The 17,025-nt window shown below is 55.4% G+C and overlaps 1 protein-coding gene across 6 annotated transcripts; it reads right to left on the bottom strand.

The window, feature by feature from the left end:
- Positions 1-1,498: 1,498 nt before the first annotated feature.
- CAPG (capping actin protein, gelsolin like) lies at positions 1,499-16,589 on the bottom strand. 6 transcript variants are annotated; one of them, XM_040993604.1, is made up of 11 exons: positions 16,534-16,589; positions 15,422-15,477; positions 8,301-8,336; positions 8,012-8,181; positions 7,768-7,922; positions 7,458-7,625; positions 5,664-5,813; positions 5,286-5,378; positions 4,444-4,576; positions 2,451-2,539; positions 1,499-1,664 (listed from the first exon to the last, which is right to left on the bottom strand). In XM_040993604.1, the coding sequence occupies exons 3-11, from the start codon at positions 8,321-8,323 to the stop codon at positions 1,599-1,601; spliced, it is 1,047 nt and encodes a 348-aa protein (XP_040849538.1). In that variant the 5' UTR covers positions 8,324-8,336; positions 15,422-15,477; positions 16,534-16,589; the 3' UTR covers positions 1,499-1,598. The 6 variants fall into 6 exon arrangements, with proteins under 6 accessions (XP_040849538.1, XP_040849536.1, XP_040849539.1 ...); XM_040993602.1 differs by lacking the exon at positions 16,534-16,589 and adding an exon at positions 15,581-15,855; XM_040993605.1 differs by lacking the exon at positions 16,534-16,589 and adding an exon at positions 15,600-15,855.
- Between the last annotated feature and the right edge of the window lie 436 nt (positions 16,590-17,025).

The raw sequence follows: 17,025 nt of genomic DNA, 5'->3' as shown, positions 1-17,025 counted from the left end.
CTCTGGGTCTTTTCTTCAGACTGAGTTCATGGATTCAGATTTCAGGACATCAGCAATGCAGTCTGGGAGTTTTGTAAGTTGCAGCTGTCCTCACCGACAGACTGGTTTTTCAGGATGTGTGGACCCTCTGAAAAGCACATTCAAAAATCTCAGTCCGCGCATTTTTCTTAACGAAGAGCCTAGGTCCTTCATGGCAGAGTTACGATACTCCATAAATTTAAAAATATTGTCAGAGCCACTGAAGGCAACACTTACTCCCCAGGACCAGCCTGGTACCACACAGGTCCAGCTGCTGGTTGCAGTGCCAGCATCCCACATTGGGGTGCCATCTCAAGTCCTGGCTGCTCCACTTCTGTTAGCTCCCTGCTAATGCACCTAGGAATGCAGTGGAGGATGGCCCAAGTGCTTGTGTTCCTGTCACCCCCGTGGGAGACCAGGATGGAGTCCCTGGCTTCTCGCTTCCTGGCTGGTGTGGCCCTCTGGAGAGTGAGCCAAGCAGATGGAAGATCCTCACGCTGTCCCTTTTTCTTTCTTTTTCCTTCTCTCTCCCTCATACTCTGTCACTCTGCCTTTCAAATAATTAAATAAATCTTCAAAACAAAACCCAAAATCATCCCTGGCACTTACTCTTCCCAAAGACTGTTTGGTGAGGGCCAGGACGTCCATGCAGAGGATGGGGACACACAGAGAAGCCATTTTTACTAGGATTCTTGGCATAAAGTTAGGAAGATGACCTTGACCAGCCTTGCTGTTCTGCTTGCAGATGGAGGAATCCAGCATGTCAGGTCTGAAGGCGCATAGCCCTTAGGACGCGGGACTGTGCAGCCAGCTGCAGCTCCACCAGGCCCTGTGGCCTCTGGTGCATGTTCACATTGGCTCATGGCTCCCTGGGTCACGCCCTCCAGGACAAGATGGGACCTTTTGTTTGCCTTTCCCTACCCCACCACCATCTAGGTTTCTGGCCTCTGATGTTCCCAGCAGCACCCCATTATACAGGAGAGTCTGGCCTAAGGTATAGATCGGGAACAGCAACCTGGCCAGGATCAAGCAGGGGCAGAGCAGGGAGCAGACCCAGGGCTCATGCACAGGCCAGCACAGCACTTGCCACATGGCTGCACAGTGGCCCCAGGCCCATCAGCCTGCCTAGAGAGGAACAGCCAGGTTTCAGGGCAGCTGAACTCTGTGAGTGGCCATTGTTGGAAGCTTCCACTTCTCCCTGGTTGTGGAGGCAGCTGAGGCAGGACTGCTGGGGCAGGGGTGCATACCAAGCCCACTGCCACAGGAGCCCTTGGTGGGGAAAGTGAGAGTAAGCAGATCTGAGCTCTTGGCTGGAAGTGACGTTGAGGCCTGACACCACACCCCTCCTAGGCTTCATCAGGACAGCCCTGCTGGGACTCCCGGCTGCTCTGTCTCAACCACACAAAGCCAGTGCTGGTAGCGTGGAGGCTGTGACGTTTGTGTCCTTGGCCCCAGGGCAGACAGTGCGGGAAGGCCCAGGAAAGCTCTTGCTTGCTTTATTGAACATCTGCTGCGGGGAGGAGAGAGGAGGCACTCTGGTACTGACTGTGCAGCCAGAGCAGAAGAGAACAGAGGGCCTTTCATTTCCAGTCCTTGAAGAATTGCTTGAAGATGGGGCTCTCACGGCCCTGGGGCAGAATCTCCACCTGCAGGGACAGTGGGAGACAAGTTGGGCTTGCAAGCTGTCACCTTTGCCTCAGCCAGGACAGTGCAGGAGGGTGTGGGCACCAGGCCCAGGATGTGCCTCCACGTAAGTCAAGGGACAAGAGCACAGGGGCCTGTGATGAAGCACAGGGCTAAGTCACTGTTTGCATCACTGGCAATCCATATTATGCTGGTTCAAGTCCTGGTTGTTACACTTCCCATCCAGGTCCCTGCTAATGCACCTGGGAAAGCAGCAGAGGATGGCCCACCACATGGGGGCTCTGAATGGAGTCCCAGGCTCCTGGCTGCAGCCTGGCCCAGCTGATAGTGCTGATATTTGGGGAGTGAACCAGCAAACCAATGACCTCTCTCTTTCCACACTTCTCTGCCCTTCAGACAAGATCGGGCATGTTCAGGGTGGTATGGCCATAGACTCTGCCTTTCAAACAAATAATCAGCAGGGGGGAGGAAAACACAGCTGAGAAGAAAACATTGCTTAAAAACTGCAAGCACTGTCTGACATGCCCCCCAGTTGCAGAGAAGCATGCCCCAGCTCTCCCAGGAAGGACTTGAGGCCCCACCACCTTAACCAGGTGGCACCTGCCAAAGCCAACAGCCCAAGCTGCCCAAACACATGCCCAGTTGCCTTGCAGCCCAACATTCTCTTACAAACCTCAAAGACTGAGAAGGCTTTCTGAGCAGTGGCTGTGTTGGAGAGGGAGGTCTGACTACACCCAGCTGTCCTGCGTGTTCGGTCTACCAATGTGGGAGCCAAGGCGGCGACTCACCTGAGTGTTAGGCGCATACTGCATGCGGGAGATGAAGCCCTCGGCCACCTGCAGGGCCGCCTGCCGCTCCTTCTCGTTGGCTTTCCTTCCTGGGTCACAAGGGGCAGAAAAGGGGCTTCTGTAAGAGTGGGGGCCTTCTTTAGCTCCCACTCCAGTATCAGGAAAAGTCCCAAGAGTGCTGAGGGGCTCCAAGGGGTGTGAGGCCCACCCCTTTTCTGCCAAACCTGCAGCTCCAAGCTCATCACCAGATGTCAAGGACACCTCAAGGAGGACCAAGGGCTTTCCCGCTGGCATCCTAGCACAAGGCCAGGTTCCCCCACCCCCCCATCAGCACCCCTTGCCTCTTGCCTCCAGTATCTATGTTGTTATCAAGCCTCTTCTGCAAAAATTAACAGGACAAAGGGTGCAATTTATTATGAATGAACTGGCTCCCACAAGGCCAGTAAGCCCATGTCAACTCAATGCTGGCACTCAGGATATGCTTACAAAAACAAAGACCAAAGGACAGTATTGTGGCACAGCCAGCTAAAGCTGTTTACACCTCATAATGAAGTGCCAGTTCAAATCCTACTTCCTGCTTGCCTAGGAAGGCAGCAGGTGATAACCAAAAGTATCCGGGCACCTGCTCCCTGTGTGGGAGACCCAAATGGAGCTCCTGAGTGCTGCCTCTGGCCTGGCCAGCCCTGGATGTAGCCACCATTTGAGGAGTCAACCAGGAGACAGTGGATCAATTCTCTCTGTTTCTCTCCCACTCTTTGTCACTTTGCCTTTCAAATAGATAGATTTTTAAAAGATTATTTTTTGGGGAAGGGGGTGGGCGGCGTGGCCTAACAGCTAATGTCCTCAGGTCTGAAATTCTAAGCCATGCCCCGCCGTGAGCTGACCAGTCAGACTCCTAACTGCTGACTCCAACAGGTCCCCTCTGGCTTCTCTTTCGGTTAACAGTCCAGTTCCTTGTTTCCCTGGGACCCCTCCTGTGCCTGGCATTGGTTTGATGGGGTGTTGGCCCTCTGCGGAAACAGGCATCCCAACAGCACCTGTCTCCCCTCCACTCCTTAACCCTCACTAACCAGCCCAGCCGCTGGCTGCTCCCTAGCCCTGCCTTCTTCCTGTCTCTGCTGAATTGAGACAGCAGTAGGAACTGCCCAATAGCAGCTATTCCTGGTCCCTAACTCCTCTCTTTCTTCCTGACCAGATGGGAGGGGGGCAGGCTTTGGTTGATGACGTAACTGTTTCTAATACTATGTAGTCAAGACCCTCAGATGAAAAGGATTCTTGCTTTCAAAAAGACAAGCTCAAGATGAGACAGTGTGGAACAGTGCTCCCCTGCCCCACTCCCGCCAGGGTCATGTGGAGGCTCCGGATGTTGCTCCACCTGATGGAATCAGCAAACCACGCGGTAGTTTCTCCCCAGGGCAGCTACAACAGCTGACATAATCTCTTGGAAAATCAAGTTCTGCAAGTTCACCCCTCCCCACCTCACCCCCACACAGCATAAAGTCTAAAATTTATCCCTGAATGCAATTCAAGGCTAAATGCTAGGTTCGGGGGTTCCCAGTGACCCTGAAGGACCAGGAGTGGGCCAGGACAATGGCTCTCAAAGTGTGGCCACTGGATTCAGCAGCGAAAGCACTGCTGGGTGACAGCCACACTTCATGGGCGCCCCCTCAGGCCTAGTGAATCAGAATTTCCAGGCAGGCGCCTTGGCAACCTGCTGGAACAAGCCCGGGGTGGAACTGAGGTCCGGGAACCGCTGCCCTGACCTTAAGGGAGCGAGAAGGGGCTATGAGAAACTGCAACCAGGAGCAACTGAGGCTCTTTTGCAATCAACTAAGGGAGCAGCCAGAGGCACTGCAATAAGACAAGTCTGGCTTCCCAATATGGTGGCTACTGGGAGGCACGCGTGTACACACACACACACACACACACACACACACACACACACACACACACACACACGGATGCGCATGCTAGCTGCCAGGAGACACCACACCTTTCCAGATGTAGATCTTGCCGCACAGCCCATTGTCTAGCACGAAGCAATCATCTGCTACCAGCAGCTCGGGCGCAAAGGGGCTGGAATCTGCCACCTTGGTCAGGTTCATTTGTCCAGTAGCATCGGAGACCTGGGGAGCAAGGGCAGTGCCTCGATCTCATCTTCATCCCTGACACCTCAGCCCTGCCCAGCTCTCCCTCCCTGCTCTGCATCCCTACCCTCTGCCCCACCCCCCACAGTCACTGCTCCAGACCTTGAATTGCCAATCACAGCAATTTCTGGCTGCTTCCGTCACCCACAACCACTTATAGCTAGTGCCCTGAACCCATCAGGAAAAGAGGCCCAAATTACAGACATATATGCGGAATTCAAAGAAGGAAACTTGTGGCACAGGTTGGAAGGTGGTGGTTAAACTGCCACCTGGAAAGCTAGAATCCCCTGGGAGCCCAGGTTCAAGGTCCAGCTGCTCCAGTTCTGATGCACCTCCCTGCTAATGCGCCTGGGAAAGCAGCGGAGGATGGCTCAGGTGTTGGGCTATTGCACCCATGTGAGAGACTAGATAAGTTCCAAGCCTCCGCTGTTGAGACCCTGTGGGGAGTAAACCAGCAAATCTCTCTCCTCTCTCTCTGTCTCTCTCTCTGTCTCTCTCTGTTGTTCAAACAAATAAATACATCTTTAAGGACAGCTCAGCTTTACTTTCCATCACTCACCAAAAACTGGCTCCAAGCTGAGCACAAACCTCGCCCTTCCTGCAGCCTCTCCTCTCTGCAGCCCCACACGCACACCTGCTGTGTGTGTTCCCACCCCTACCTTGCCCTCGGCTGGCCCGGAGCACCCACCTTATACAGAGCTGAGGCCTGGGCATTGGTCTGGTCAGCTGTGAGGTCTTCCTCGGGGTTGCCCTCCTTCAGAGGTGGCTTGGGTCCCAGCACCTGCGGGGTCAGGGTCATTGAAGTTCACAGGCATTCTTGCTGCCAAACCTCCCAAGCCACCAGGCCTAGGGCTCCTGCCTCACTGGGGTGTCCTTCACTAGGGTACTGGGCAGAGGGGAGTTGGGCCTGGGTCCAGCCAGGTTGCTCTTCCAATCAGAGGGGCACCTTGTCCTCAGTCACACATAAAGGCACCCAGGGACCCCTGCCATGCTCACCTCTACCCCTCTCCCAGCCACTTCCAGGCAGAGGGTCCCACCAGGCCACCCAACCTTGCACCCCGCAAACCTGGATCATCTCCGCAGGCTCCTCTCCATCGGTAACGATTTCCACCTGGGCCTTGCCCTGCCGCTCGCTGTCCCGGATGGCCAGGGCCAAGTCTCTGGCCTTGTTGCGCTCCAGGATGTTGGACTTGCCACCACACCAGGCAAAGATGTTCTGCAGAAGGTGGGGCAAGGCAGGGGATGGGTGTGAGTGGTCAAAGCCAGTGGCTTACCACTCAGTGCCCCTCTCACAGAGGTGGCTCAAGGAATGGCCATGACAGCATTGCCTGCTCTTATCTCTCCTCCTCTTTGATTTTTCTCCACCTCACTCATTGCTGTGTATTGAAATATTACCCTGTATGTCCCCCTATGTTGCATAGAGCTTACTGATCCAGTAGTTGAAACATAGGCTGACTTGGGGTCTGAATGTTTTGTTCTGCTTTATTCGGGCACAAAGTGAATGTTTCTTGAATGAATGACTGAATGAATGAATGAGTGAACAAATGCCATGCAAGTAGAGCCCTCTCTCCTCTCCTGAAGGCAATACGAGGTGTGCTCCTGGTCCCCACTTCCCTTCCTTCTGGGTTGACCTTCCCACCCCCCAACAATCAGCCTATAACCTCCCGTAGACAGAAAGTGAATGTCCCCCTGACCCAGTCCCAGCTTCCCCAGCCATTTTCATGGCCACTGCCCCTGGCTCAGGTCCCCAGTCAACATGGACTCCTCCCTGTTACCCATAATCTTCCCCACCACTGTGCCACAGCCCACCTGATCCAATAGCCAACTGGCTTCAGCTCAGGCAAGAGGGCCCCCCTCCCTGCACCCAGCTTCCCAACAAGTGGCTGCCATCTCCTTCAGGCCCTTGTACCCCCTCAGTGGCCGGCCCAGGGCTAACTACGGTGGTCCTAACGCTGCCTCAGCAAGGCCATCATAGACGTACTGAATGAACAAATAAGTGGAATGAACAAACGAATGAATGATGGTCTAGCAGGCAGGCAACTCACTCACAGCCACAATGACTTCCCAGAAGCTTTGAGAAACAGGAAGTGAGCTCCAGAGGTGTCAAGGCCAGGCGAGGCCTCAGCAAGGCCAGCTCATGTCCTGACACATGGTTGTAATTCCACACCTGTGGATCCAACAACCACAGACCAGAAACCTTCAGAAAAAGAATTCAGTTTGCACTAACCATGCATAGGTTTCCTTTCCTTGTCGTTATTCCCTAAATACTACAGTAGAGCAGCTATTTCCATCACATCTACACTATGTTAGAAATTGGAACCCATCTAGGGAGGCCAAGTCTACCTCATAGTGAGTTAAGCTGTCAGCTGGAACGTGGGTGTCCCCTATAGGTGCTGGGTCAAGTCTTAGCTGCTTCATTTCCCATCCTGCTCCCTGCTAATGTGCCTAAGAAAGCAGCACGTGATGGTCCAAGTATTTAAGCCACTATACCCATGAGAGAGTCCTAGATAAGGATCCAGGCACCTGGCTTTGGTCTGGCCCAGTCCTAGCTAGTGCAGCCATCTGGGAAGTACACTAACACGTGATCTCTCTCTCCCCCTCCCTTTCTCTCTGTAATTCTGCATTTCAAGTAAGTATTTTTTCTTTAAAAAAGATGCCTTTTGGGGAAGGCTTGAAGTATGCAAGAAGACTGGAGGTATGCAAGCATTATGGCACCTTGTATAAAGGACTTGGGTGGGGAGTAATTTTGGAACCCACCACCCAGGGAGGAGCGTGCAGGGCATCAGCTTTTCTGCATCTCTCCCAGCCTGTTAAAGGACAGTGGTGACACACAGCTCTCAGTGCGGCCTGGCTTGCCTACCTGGCCCAGGTCGAGGATGAAGCAGTCACCGGTGTTGAAGCTGTCCCAGGCAAGTGGCCGCTCGGTGGCTCGGATGTTCTTCTTGCCCTTCACCTGGTACAGTTTCCTGATGGCAGCCGGGGCGGCCCCCAGGGAGGTCCTGTGGAAAGCTGATTCCACACCTCCTTCCTGCAGCACAGACAGCTCGTCTGAGTAAACTGTCAGGGACCCCCATGCCAGCCTGGGGACCCCGGGACAACTGGGTCTTGAGGGGGCAGAAACCAGTCAGAGTGGGGCAAGAGGAAGGGGATGCCAGGAGGCAGGCTCTGACCTGGTATTTGAGGCCGCGTGGGAAGTAGCTCATGAAGAGGTCGGACTCATTGCCCTGCACCTCACGGTGCTGCACGGGCCGCTCCCCAAGCTGGGTGTTGAGATGCACAGCCAGCACGGCACAGGCACCCTGCTCGTCCCGAGATGACTGCTGGCCTGGGACAGGTGGAAGTGGCAGGGCCAGTCCCGGGAGACCCACGGCGGCTCCAGCCCCTCCCGCTCACCCCAGCCCTCCACCTGCTTACCGATCCACAGGTGCAGGTGGGAAACTTCTTCCGGGCCATTGTGCAGCACCAGGTAGGAGTCCCCAGAGAAGAAGACACCCTGATTCTCCCGCGCCACAGGCACCGGCTTCAGCTTCTCCACCCGCCAAATGTGCAGGCCCGGATCCTGCACCGAGGCCGGAAATGGAGAGCTGGCGACGGCAAGGGAGAGGGTTGGTGGTCGCAGGGCCCATGGGGGGCTAGGCCTGGGGACAGAGCTTGGGAGTGAAGCAGGCTGGAGGGAGGAGAGGAGGCAGGACACTGAGCTTACCTCTGGGGGGTGGGAGTGTACATGTTGGTTCCAGATCTGTAGAGAGAAGAAGGTGTTATTGCTACACGCATCCTAGCAACACACATCTTGTCACGCTGGTCTGGGGAGGACATCCAGGGGCCAGGGCCTTTCACCTTCACTCACTGCATCATCAGCAGGAGCCTAGTTAGGGCACTTATCCCTGGTCCCGTGATGCAGACAAAGAAAGGGGGCTCAGAGTTCAAGTCCAAGGTCACACAGCTGGTGAGTGGCATGAGGACATCAGATCTGTGACCCTAGGCCAGGGTCTTTACTAGACTCTGACCTGGCTGTCATATCTGTTTTCTATTCCTCACCTCCTGGCTCTGGGATTGCACAAGCCTGGGACACAGCTCTCTAAGCAATAACTGCGTACATTCAAATTAATGTAAACTTATTTGCTCATTAAAAGTAATGACTTGGGCTTCCACCCTAAGAAAGGTAATTATAAGAGCCTGTGGCATTTGGTAGAGTGATGAAGATGCTTCTTGCCACACCTCCATCCCACAGTAGAGGGCCTGGCTGGAGTCCCAGCTGCTCCCTGCTTCTCATCCAGCTTCCTGCTGAGGTGCCTGGGAAGGCAGCATACGACGGCCCTGCCACCCAATGGGAGACCAGAAGGGAGTTCCTGGCTACTGCTGCCAGCCAGCCCAGGCCCAGCTGCCGAGGGCATCTGGGAATAAACCAGCAGAGAGAAGCACGAGCTTACTTTTTCTATCTGTTGTTCTGCCTTTCAAATAAATAAATCTTTTTTTTTTTTTTTTCTAATGTTCAAAAGGGGCTAGTGCTGCAGCATAGCAAGCTAAGCAGTTGCATGTGATGCCCACATTCCCTTATCAGAGTGCTGGTTCAATTCCCAGTGACACCACTTCAGAGTCAGCTCCCTGCTAATGCTTCTGGGAAGGCAGCGGAAGATGGCCCTGCTGTCCGGACTCGGATGGCATTTCTGGCTTCTGAATTCTGCTTAGCTAACTCCCAGCTGTTGTGGCTATGTGAGGTGTGAACCAGCAGATGGAGGATCGCCTTTTTTTATTTGTTTGTTTTGTTTTTTAACTTTTTTTAAGATTTATTTTTATTGGAAAGGCAGATACACAGAAAGGAGGAGAGACAGAGAGAAAGATCTTCTACCTGATGGTTCACTCCCCAGTCGGCCACAACGGCCAGAGCTGAGCTGATCCGAAGCCAGGAGCCAGGAGCTCTTCCTTGGGTCTCCCACGTGGATGCTGGGTCCTAAGGCATTGGGCAGTCATTGACTGCTTTCCCAGGCCACAAGCAGGGAGCTAGGTAGGAAGTGGAGCTGCTGGGATTAGAACCAGCGCCCGTATGGCATCCTGGCGCATGCAAGGCGAGGACCTTAACCACAATGCTATCGTGCCGGGCCCCGGAAGATCTCCGATTTTCTTTCTTTTTAAAGATGTATTTCTTTTATTGGAAAGGCAGATACAGAGAGAAAGAAAAACAAAAACAGAAAGTTCACTGGTTCATTCCCCAAGTGGCTGCAATGACCAGAGCTGAGACAATCTGAAGCCAGGAGCCAGAAGCTTCTTCCAGGTTTCTCAACGTGGGTGCAGTCAAGCTGTCCTTGGCTGCTTTCCCAGGCCCCAAGCAGGGAATTGGATGGGAAGTGGAGCAGCCAGGACATGAACTGGTACCCATATGGGATCCTGGCACTTTGCAAAAAGAGAGGATTAGCCAATTGAGCTATTGTGTTGGGCCCATTGCTGCCTTCCAAATAAATAGATCTTTTTTTTTTTTTAAATAATAAGTTATTTTTTTCTTCAGGAAATGTAGCCACTATGGCTTCTCTCACTACTTTTTATGTTTCTTTTTTTGGCTTAAAATGCAGAGACCACATTTCCACAAGCGCTTCAAGACTGCTGTGCCTCCTCCATCCAAAAGAGTTTTTCTAAGATGAGCCTTGGGTGCTTGAGAATGAAAACGCAAATCCATACCCAAAGCAGATCCTGGGGGCGGGACGGGAGCATGGGGGGTGGGGGGAGAACTGCCTTTGTCTGGAAGAGATCTGAGTCTGAACAGGAGATAAGGGGGCAGGTCACCAACAGGGATGTGAATCCTGACTTTGTTATTCGGGACCTGAAGACTGGAAGGCACTGGGCCCCACCCCATGCTTCCCTAAAGCCAGAATCAGTGGGTGCGGGGTGGGGCTGGGGAAAGGAAGGGGGAATGGCTGGGGTGCCGGAGGAGGGAGACCACGGATTCTCCCTCCCACACAGATCATATGCTCTGCCCACATCCCCTGCAAGGGACAGCCCAGCGGTGACTCAGGCCTGGGGAGGTGGGGAGGGAAGAGTGACAAGCCTCGGGAGGGGCAGTGGGTCGGCACTGAGGCTACTGTGAGCGGCCGCACGTGGCTGGGACTGGAGTGCAGACACAGCTTCAGGAGTAGGTGGGTCGCAGCGCCCAGCTGCTATGTACAGGGCTTTCCCAAAGGGTGGCAGTGGGGGTGTGGGGTTTCTGCCTTCTCCTTCATTGGGACCTTATAAAAATTGAGGTCGGGTCTGGTGCAGTAGCCTAATGGCTAAATTCCTCGCCTTTCACACGCTGTGACCCCACATGGGTGCCAGTTCTAATCCTGGCTGCTCCACTTCCCATCCAGCTCCCTGCTTGTGCCTGTGGCCTGGGGAAGTAGTCAAGAACAGCCCAAAGCCTTGGGACCCTGCACCTGTGTGGGAGACCCAGAAGAGGCTGCTGGCTCCTGGTTTCAGATTGGCCTGGCTCCAGTCATTGTGGCCAGTGGAGTGAACTAGCGGACAGAAGATCTTTCTGTCTTTCCTGCTCGTATATCTGCCTTTCCAATAAAAATAAACCAATATTAAAAACAAAAACAAGGTCTTCCTTTGGCTGGGCTCTGGACTTGCTCCTAGAGTGTGTCCACGTAAAATCAAGTTTCAGCAGCAAAGCCCAGCTGAAGCTGAGTCAGAGCTTCCCATCCTGGACATCTGGTCGACTTATCAGCTTCCCCACCCTCCTCCAGCATCTCCAGCCCTGGCCCCAGGGAAGGGCTGAGCTCCCTGTCCTGCCCTCAGCAAGAATCCTGGTGGGTCAGGTTGACCAGAACTCCACCAACTCCTGATGCCCCCACAGGTGTCCTCTGTGGGTCCTTGTCCCTTGCTGATTGGCTATTAATCCCCACTAGCCCATGCAATACTCAAAGCTGAGCACAAACTCTCTCCTCTCCTGCAGGGCTCTCTGTGCCGGTACAAAGGGCCCTGGTAAGGCCTTCCCCTTCCCATGCTTGCATAAGAACCATCAGATGATTGCTTCTCTACCCATGCTCTAGAGAGTCTACGTCCCCTGGGCTAGAACGAGGCTGAGTTGGGAGGGGAGCTGATACTGCCAGTGAGGCCTCTGTTCCGAGCAGCATCTCCTGTTTGCACGTGGGGATCTCGTGCGGGGCTTTCAAAGAAACCCAGTGCCAGGCCGAGTGCTTGGCACGGTGCTATGGCTCTGCTTGGGGTACCTGCATCCCCTGTGGCAGTGCCTACGTTTGGCACTGGTTCTACTTCTGATCCCAGCTTCCTGCTAAGCCACACCCTGGGAGCAGCAGGTGGTGGCTCAAGGGGGTTGAGGCCCTGCACCTTCCTGGGAAACCTCGATTGAGTTCCAGGGTCCTGGCTTTGACCTGGGTCGGCACCAGGTGTTGAGAGCACCTGGAGAATGAAGGTGCTGAGGTGACCTCTCTTCTATCAGTTAGTCCCCCCCTCCCTCCTTTTCAGGTAAAAAGGCAAACCAGCCTCTTGCTCTCTTCTCCCCACACCCTACCCGTCCTCCAGGGTGACACCAGGCCCCTGGCCATGCTAAGAATCCCCTGGGACATTCGGTGACCTTGATCTCTGGGGTGCCCTCGCACCTGCGAGCACACAGGGGCTGGCTCCTAGCGTGAGTGATGCTTCATCCATGTCTCAGCCAGACCAAGGGGGGCATCTGCCACCACTACATACCCAGGCAACCCCCTCGAGCGCATTCACGGCCTGTCAAGGGGCTTGGTCCTGGGGTGACGGTGCCCAGGGTTTAAGGGGGCAGCAGGAAGACACCATGAAGCAGGGAGCCACACGCTCAAGTCCAGGGACAGGAAGTTGGCAGAACCGCGTATGTCGCCGCTCACAGAGATCTTTGCCCTTATCGGGTCCTGCTCGGCATGTGACAGCCCACCGCCCGGCCTTCCACCTGCGCCCCACGCTTGTGATGTCTTCCCACTCTTTCCCTGCAAGTTCCCCCTTTTTCTGCTTTAGCAACAGGTCTGATCATGCTTTCCTAGGAAAGCAAGCACGGCGTGAACCTGGCTCCAGCCCGAATTCCTTTCAGCAGCATTTCTGCCTATCAGCTCCCTCCTACTGAACCTGACCCACACAAACCTGCCCCAGGCCCCTGAGCCAGGAGCCCGAGCTGGGCATTACTCCTGACTTGGCTACCCTGTAACATGCTTTCTCTGAAAAAAAAAAAAAAAAAGAGTCTCCGTATTTTGGCTTTCTGAGGCACATGGACAGATTCATCTTGGTTGGTTCACACACCCACCTCTCAACACACGTGCGTGAACTCGGTGTACTGGAGTACTCGCCCATTCTCTCCCTCAGCACCGCGTGTCAGGGACCTCACCTGTCCATGAGGCAGCCCCTTCTGTGTTTTTCTGCTCTGCCACAGCAGTGCGTGACAAACCTGCCCACGACCCTAGCCTGGAAGGGCCTGTTGTATAAGTGTATTTAGCCTCTCTGGATCTGGCTGGACCCTCACACCCTGACTTCTGGGGTACCCCAGGATTGCAACAGGCTGGGGCAGGCTGCAACAGCTCCTGAAGGGGAGCACAGGGGCTCATCACATTTTCACAGCCTCAGGCATGCCCTGCTGGCTGCGAGCTGGCCCTGTCTCCTTTACAGCTCAGTCATTACAAAAAGATAGTAACAGTTCTCTGGTTCCTTCCCTAAATGCCCTTTACAGCCAGGGTTGGGTCAGGTGGAAGCCAGAAGCAGAAAATCCAATCTGGGTTTCCCCACGGGGTCGTCACCTGCACATTAGCAGGAAGTGGAAATCAGCACCCCGATATGGGATGTGGGGGCATGCTAACAGCTGCCCCGTCTGAGGCCACGCAGAGGGACACTGTCATGTACATCATGAAGCAAATGTCTGACGGCTGTCAGAGTGGCACTATCGTGCTGGCACGGTGATCCCTGTCCTTAGACCCTGGCCCCCAGCTCCCTTCCCTGGGTGGGCCCTGTTTGTCCTTAGCAGGATGAAGGACAAGGGGTACAGAGGGGTGGCAGCACAGGAAGCTACCGCCCCTCGGCCCCCACATCTGGGCTGTGGCCAGTTCTCAGGGGCTTGGACCAGTGGGTCTCCACCCTTCCCTGTGCTCCTCTTTTTGCCTCCCTCACCCTACCTGGACCAGCCAGACCAGATTTTTCTCAGCTTGGATCTTGTTCAGTGTTCTCTGTCAAATGGCCAGGCATGGCCCACCCGCTCCCCTACTCCTCCGTTCCAGAATCCACCTCTAGGCCGGCCCAGAGCTTTCTGAAGGCCTGGAGCTCCTGCACGGAAGCCAGGCCCTCCTGCCTGCTTGGCTCGGGTACCACCCATGCTCCCAGAGAACATACCTGGAACCTAGCCTGAGACGCCAGGGACAGCAGGCTGCGGAGCGCCGCGCCCGGCTTGGTTTCTGCACTTCGGCAGCCAGGCCTGCTCCTAGGGGCCACCGCCCAGGCCCAGGTTCCACTGACACTTTCCCACACTCTCGTCTTCCTTCCTCCCACTCTGCCTCTTTCAGCTCCTCTTCCTCCAGTCGGCCCCACCCTGGCTTCTCACTTCCCTCCTACCCCTCCAGGCTACCCCACCCACCTGCCACACCCTGAGCAGGGGCTGCCGCCAAGCCAGCTACTCCCTGGGGCCCACCCGGGAGGCTGGAGGTCCACCCCAGCCTAAAGCCACCCTGGATGCCAGCTGAGGCTGGGACTGGCCAGTAAAGCCATTCGCTCCACTCACCAACTCCAGCAGGCGTCTGCACGGCCCTGGCTGCTGTAACTGCGACAGTCACAAGTCCTGGGCGGGGTCACCAGCTTCTAGCTTCCCACCACTTTTTCCTCCCACTGCCCCTGTCTTGAATGCAGGCCTTTGATTCTCCTTAAGGCTCTCGTCATGGGCATGGCAGGAAGTCTCTGCAGCTCACCCTATGACCAGCTGGGGCGCACATTGCCCGTTTGGTCACAGTCTGGCCATTGGGCACTCTGACTCATGCCAATGGAAACACAGTTCAGACAGGCCCCTAGGGTGGCCACCCCTCCCACTCCAAGGCCCAGGGGTTAGTCCTGACAGCCTGAGACTGTCCATGGTCACAAACTGTAGGGCTGTAAAGAAAGTGAGCGAGCATTGAGCTGCACAGCCACATGCTCTGGCCCCAGAGTCCCAGTTGCTGAGACAAGACCCGGCCCCCAGACCAGAGCAGTGGAAGGAAACCTGGTATAAGGCTTCCCAGGGAGCAGACCCTCAAAGCAAACCTCATTATCTGACCATCCGGGAAAGCATGAAGAAAACAGAGTGCCCCATGGCCGTAGGTCTCTCAGGATGGAATCAGTCTGTGCTAAATGTGTCATTAGGGCAAGAAGGGAAGTGAAATGTTCTCTCTAGAGAACACACAGCTTGTAGCAGCCACCCAAGCATCTCCACCACCAGACTGTCAACCTCGGAAACCAAATGGCCCAGTGGGGACCCCAAGGGACACTTCCAGCCCATGGGGCACCCGGGAACTTAGTAGAATGGTTGAGAGTTGGACAATCTGGGCATCCCCTGTGGGAGCTGATGCCAGTTCTAAACGGCTGCTCCACTTCCAATCCAGCTCCCTGCTGGTGGCTTGGGAAGAACTGTAGAAGATGTTTCAACTGCTTGCGCCCTGCCACCCACATGGGAGACCTAGAAAAAGCTCCAGGCTGCTTGCTGGCTTAGGCCTGGCCCAGCTCCAGCCAAGGGGCCATCTGGGGAGTGAAACAGTGGGTGGAAGATCTCTCCACGTCTCCCTCTCTCTAACTCTGCTGGAGAAATAAATCAATAAATCTTAAGTAAAGGAGGGGATGGAGTGGTTTGGACAGTTTGCTTACCAGCTGCACTTTAGAATGCCAGCAGCTCCTCCCCGTGAGGCCTCTATGTGTAGGATCTGTAAAATGGGCACACACACAAATGTGAAGATGAAATGAATGATCCATCAATGGGTACCCAATGAATCTGACTTCTTTCTCTTCTGGGTTTTGGCTGCTCACCTAGCAGACAACTCAGTACCTGGGGGCCTGTGTCACCCAGGCCTTGCCCCTCCTCCTGGCTGTGAGTTTAGCCAGAGAAAGGCAAGCTAAACCACAGCCCAGTCCCCCTCCTGCAGCCACACCTTGCGGCGGCCCAGCCCCTGGGAGGCGAGGCCAATGGATTCCTTTCCTGTCCAGTCAGCACCCGGATGGCTCTCAGCTCCGACTCTGCACCCACGGAGGGCACGGGCATGAATGGGAATCTGTTCCCACACTGGAGCCTCCCAGGCCCTGGAGGCCCCAGCGCCACGAGGGAGGCGGAGCCGGTGGACAGGAAGAGGTTTGCAAATGAGCAGCAAAACCAAAAAAAAGCAGGTAACTCTCTAGCCCGCGTCTGAAGAAGGAGCTGCTAACTGAACCGCAGAGCCTTCTCAGCAGTGTGTCCCAAATGCAAACAAAAACAGCACGGACCCTGCTTCTTCCGCCCCCAGGAGATGGGGCGCTCCCAGCGACCGCCGCCAGGTGCAGGGAGAGAGCAAAGCCAGAGCAGACCCCCCAAACCCCGACTCCCGGCAGGCCCCCTCCGAGTGCGCGCTGTACTTGCCTGCAGCCCCGTCCTGGCTCTGGCCGCGGTTTGGGCAGCCGCCGCCCGTCCTCGCCCTCGTTCCGCCCTCGCCCCCGGGGTGAGCGGCAGAAGCCGCTGGAGTGAGTCACAGGGAAGGGCTCTGAGCTGGCTGCATGGGATCGCCTGTCCCGGGCAATTCTAGGACCCGAGAAAGAGGCAGAGCTGGGGGCTGGCGGAGTAGGGGAGGCCGAGGACAGCCTTGCCATGCCGGAAGCTGCTAGCTCATAGGGTTCACCTCTCACCAGCCCCACCGCAGGCTGACCCTGCCTAGATGAAGAAGCTCAGACAGGCCTAGAAGGCGCCCAGCTATCACGCTGCTAGTTCAGATTTTAACCCAGGCCAGCCTCACCTGCAACACCGCACCTTCTCCAAGTTCACAGGAAGGGGGCCGGCCAGAGTCTGCCCTGGCCCCCACCCAGGCCTTCCCGTCAGGCCGATGTCCACACTTCCCCTAACACTGTCAGCTGACACAGGACCAGGCTGTGGCCTTGCACTACTGTGGCTGTGGGGATCTTTTTCATTTCTTGGGCAGTCTCATGGAAAGGTCCAACCAGAATGAGTGAGTTTGAGGCCCAAGAATTGGGCCTGGAGCAGCAGAAAATAATCCAAGCCCTACCCATCTGGTCTGCCAAGAATGACCACATCCCACCGGGGCTGTGTGTGTGTGTGTGTGTGTGTGTGTGTGTGTGTGTGTGTGTGTGTTCCTCCTGTGGTGCTCCCTACACGCCCAATTCAACACACTCCTTTTCCCATAATGTGCCACCAGGCTCTCCGGACCATCTGGTCTACCCCTCATGGGGCAAACTCAGCAGTGACACTCTCCAGCAGCAAAGGCGCTTTT

The sequence above is a fragment of the Ochotona curzoniae genome, unplaced genomic scaffold (assembly GCF_017591425.1).
Source record: "Ochotona curzoniae isolate NIBS_2020 unplaced genomic scaffold, NIBS_Ocur_1.0 contig_883, whole genome shotgun sequence".
NCBI lineage: Eukaryota > Metazoa > Chordata > Mammalia > Lagomorpha > Ochotonidae > Ochotona > Ochotona curzoniae.
The sequence above is the reverse complement of the archived record's forward strand: the minus strand, read 5'-3'. Positions and strand labels throughout refer to the sequence as shown.

Excerpts from the sequence above, each read along its gene's own strand:
- CAPG (XM_040993604.1), bottom strand. The coding sequence starts at position 8,323 with ATGTACACTCCCACCCCCCAGAG. Across the intron at positions 8,182-8,300 it reads TACACTCCCACCCCCCAGAG|CTCTCCATTTCCGGCCTCGG; the intron begins GTAAGCTCAGTG and ends TGCCGTCGCCAG. Across the intron at positions 7,626-7,767 it reads CACGCGGCCTCAAATACCAG|GAAGGAGGTGTGGAATCAGC; the intron begins GTCAGAGCCTGC and ends TCTGTGCTGCAG.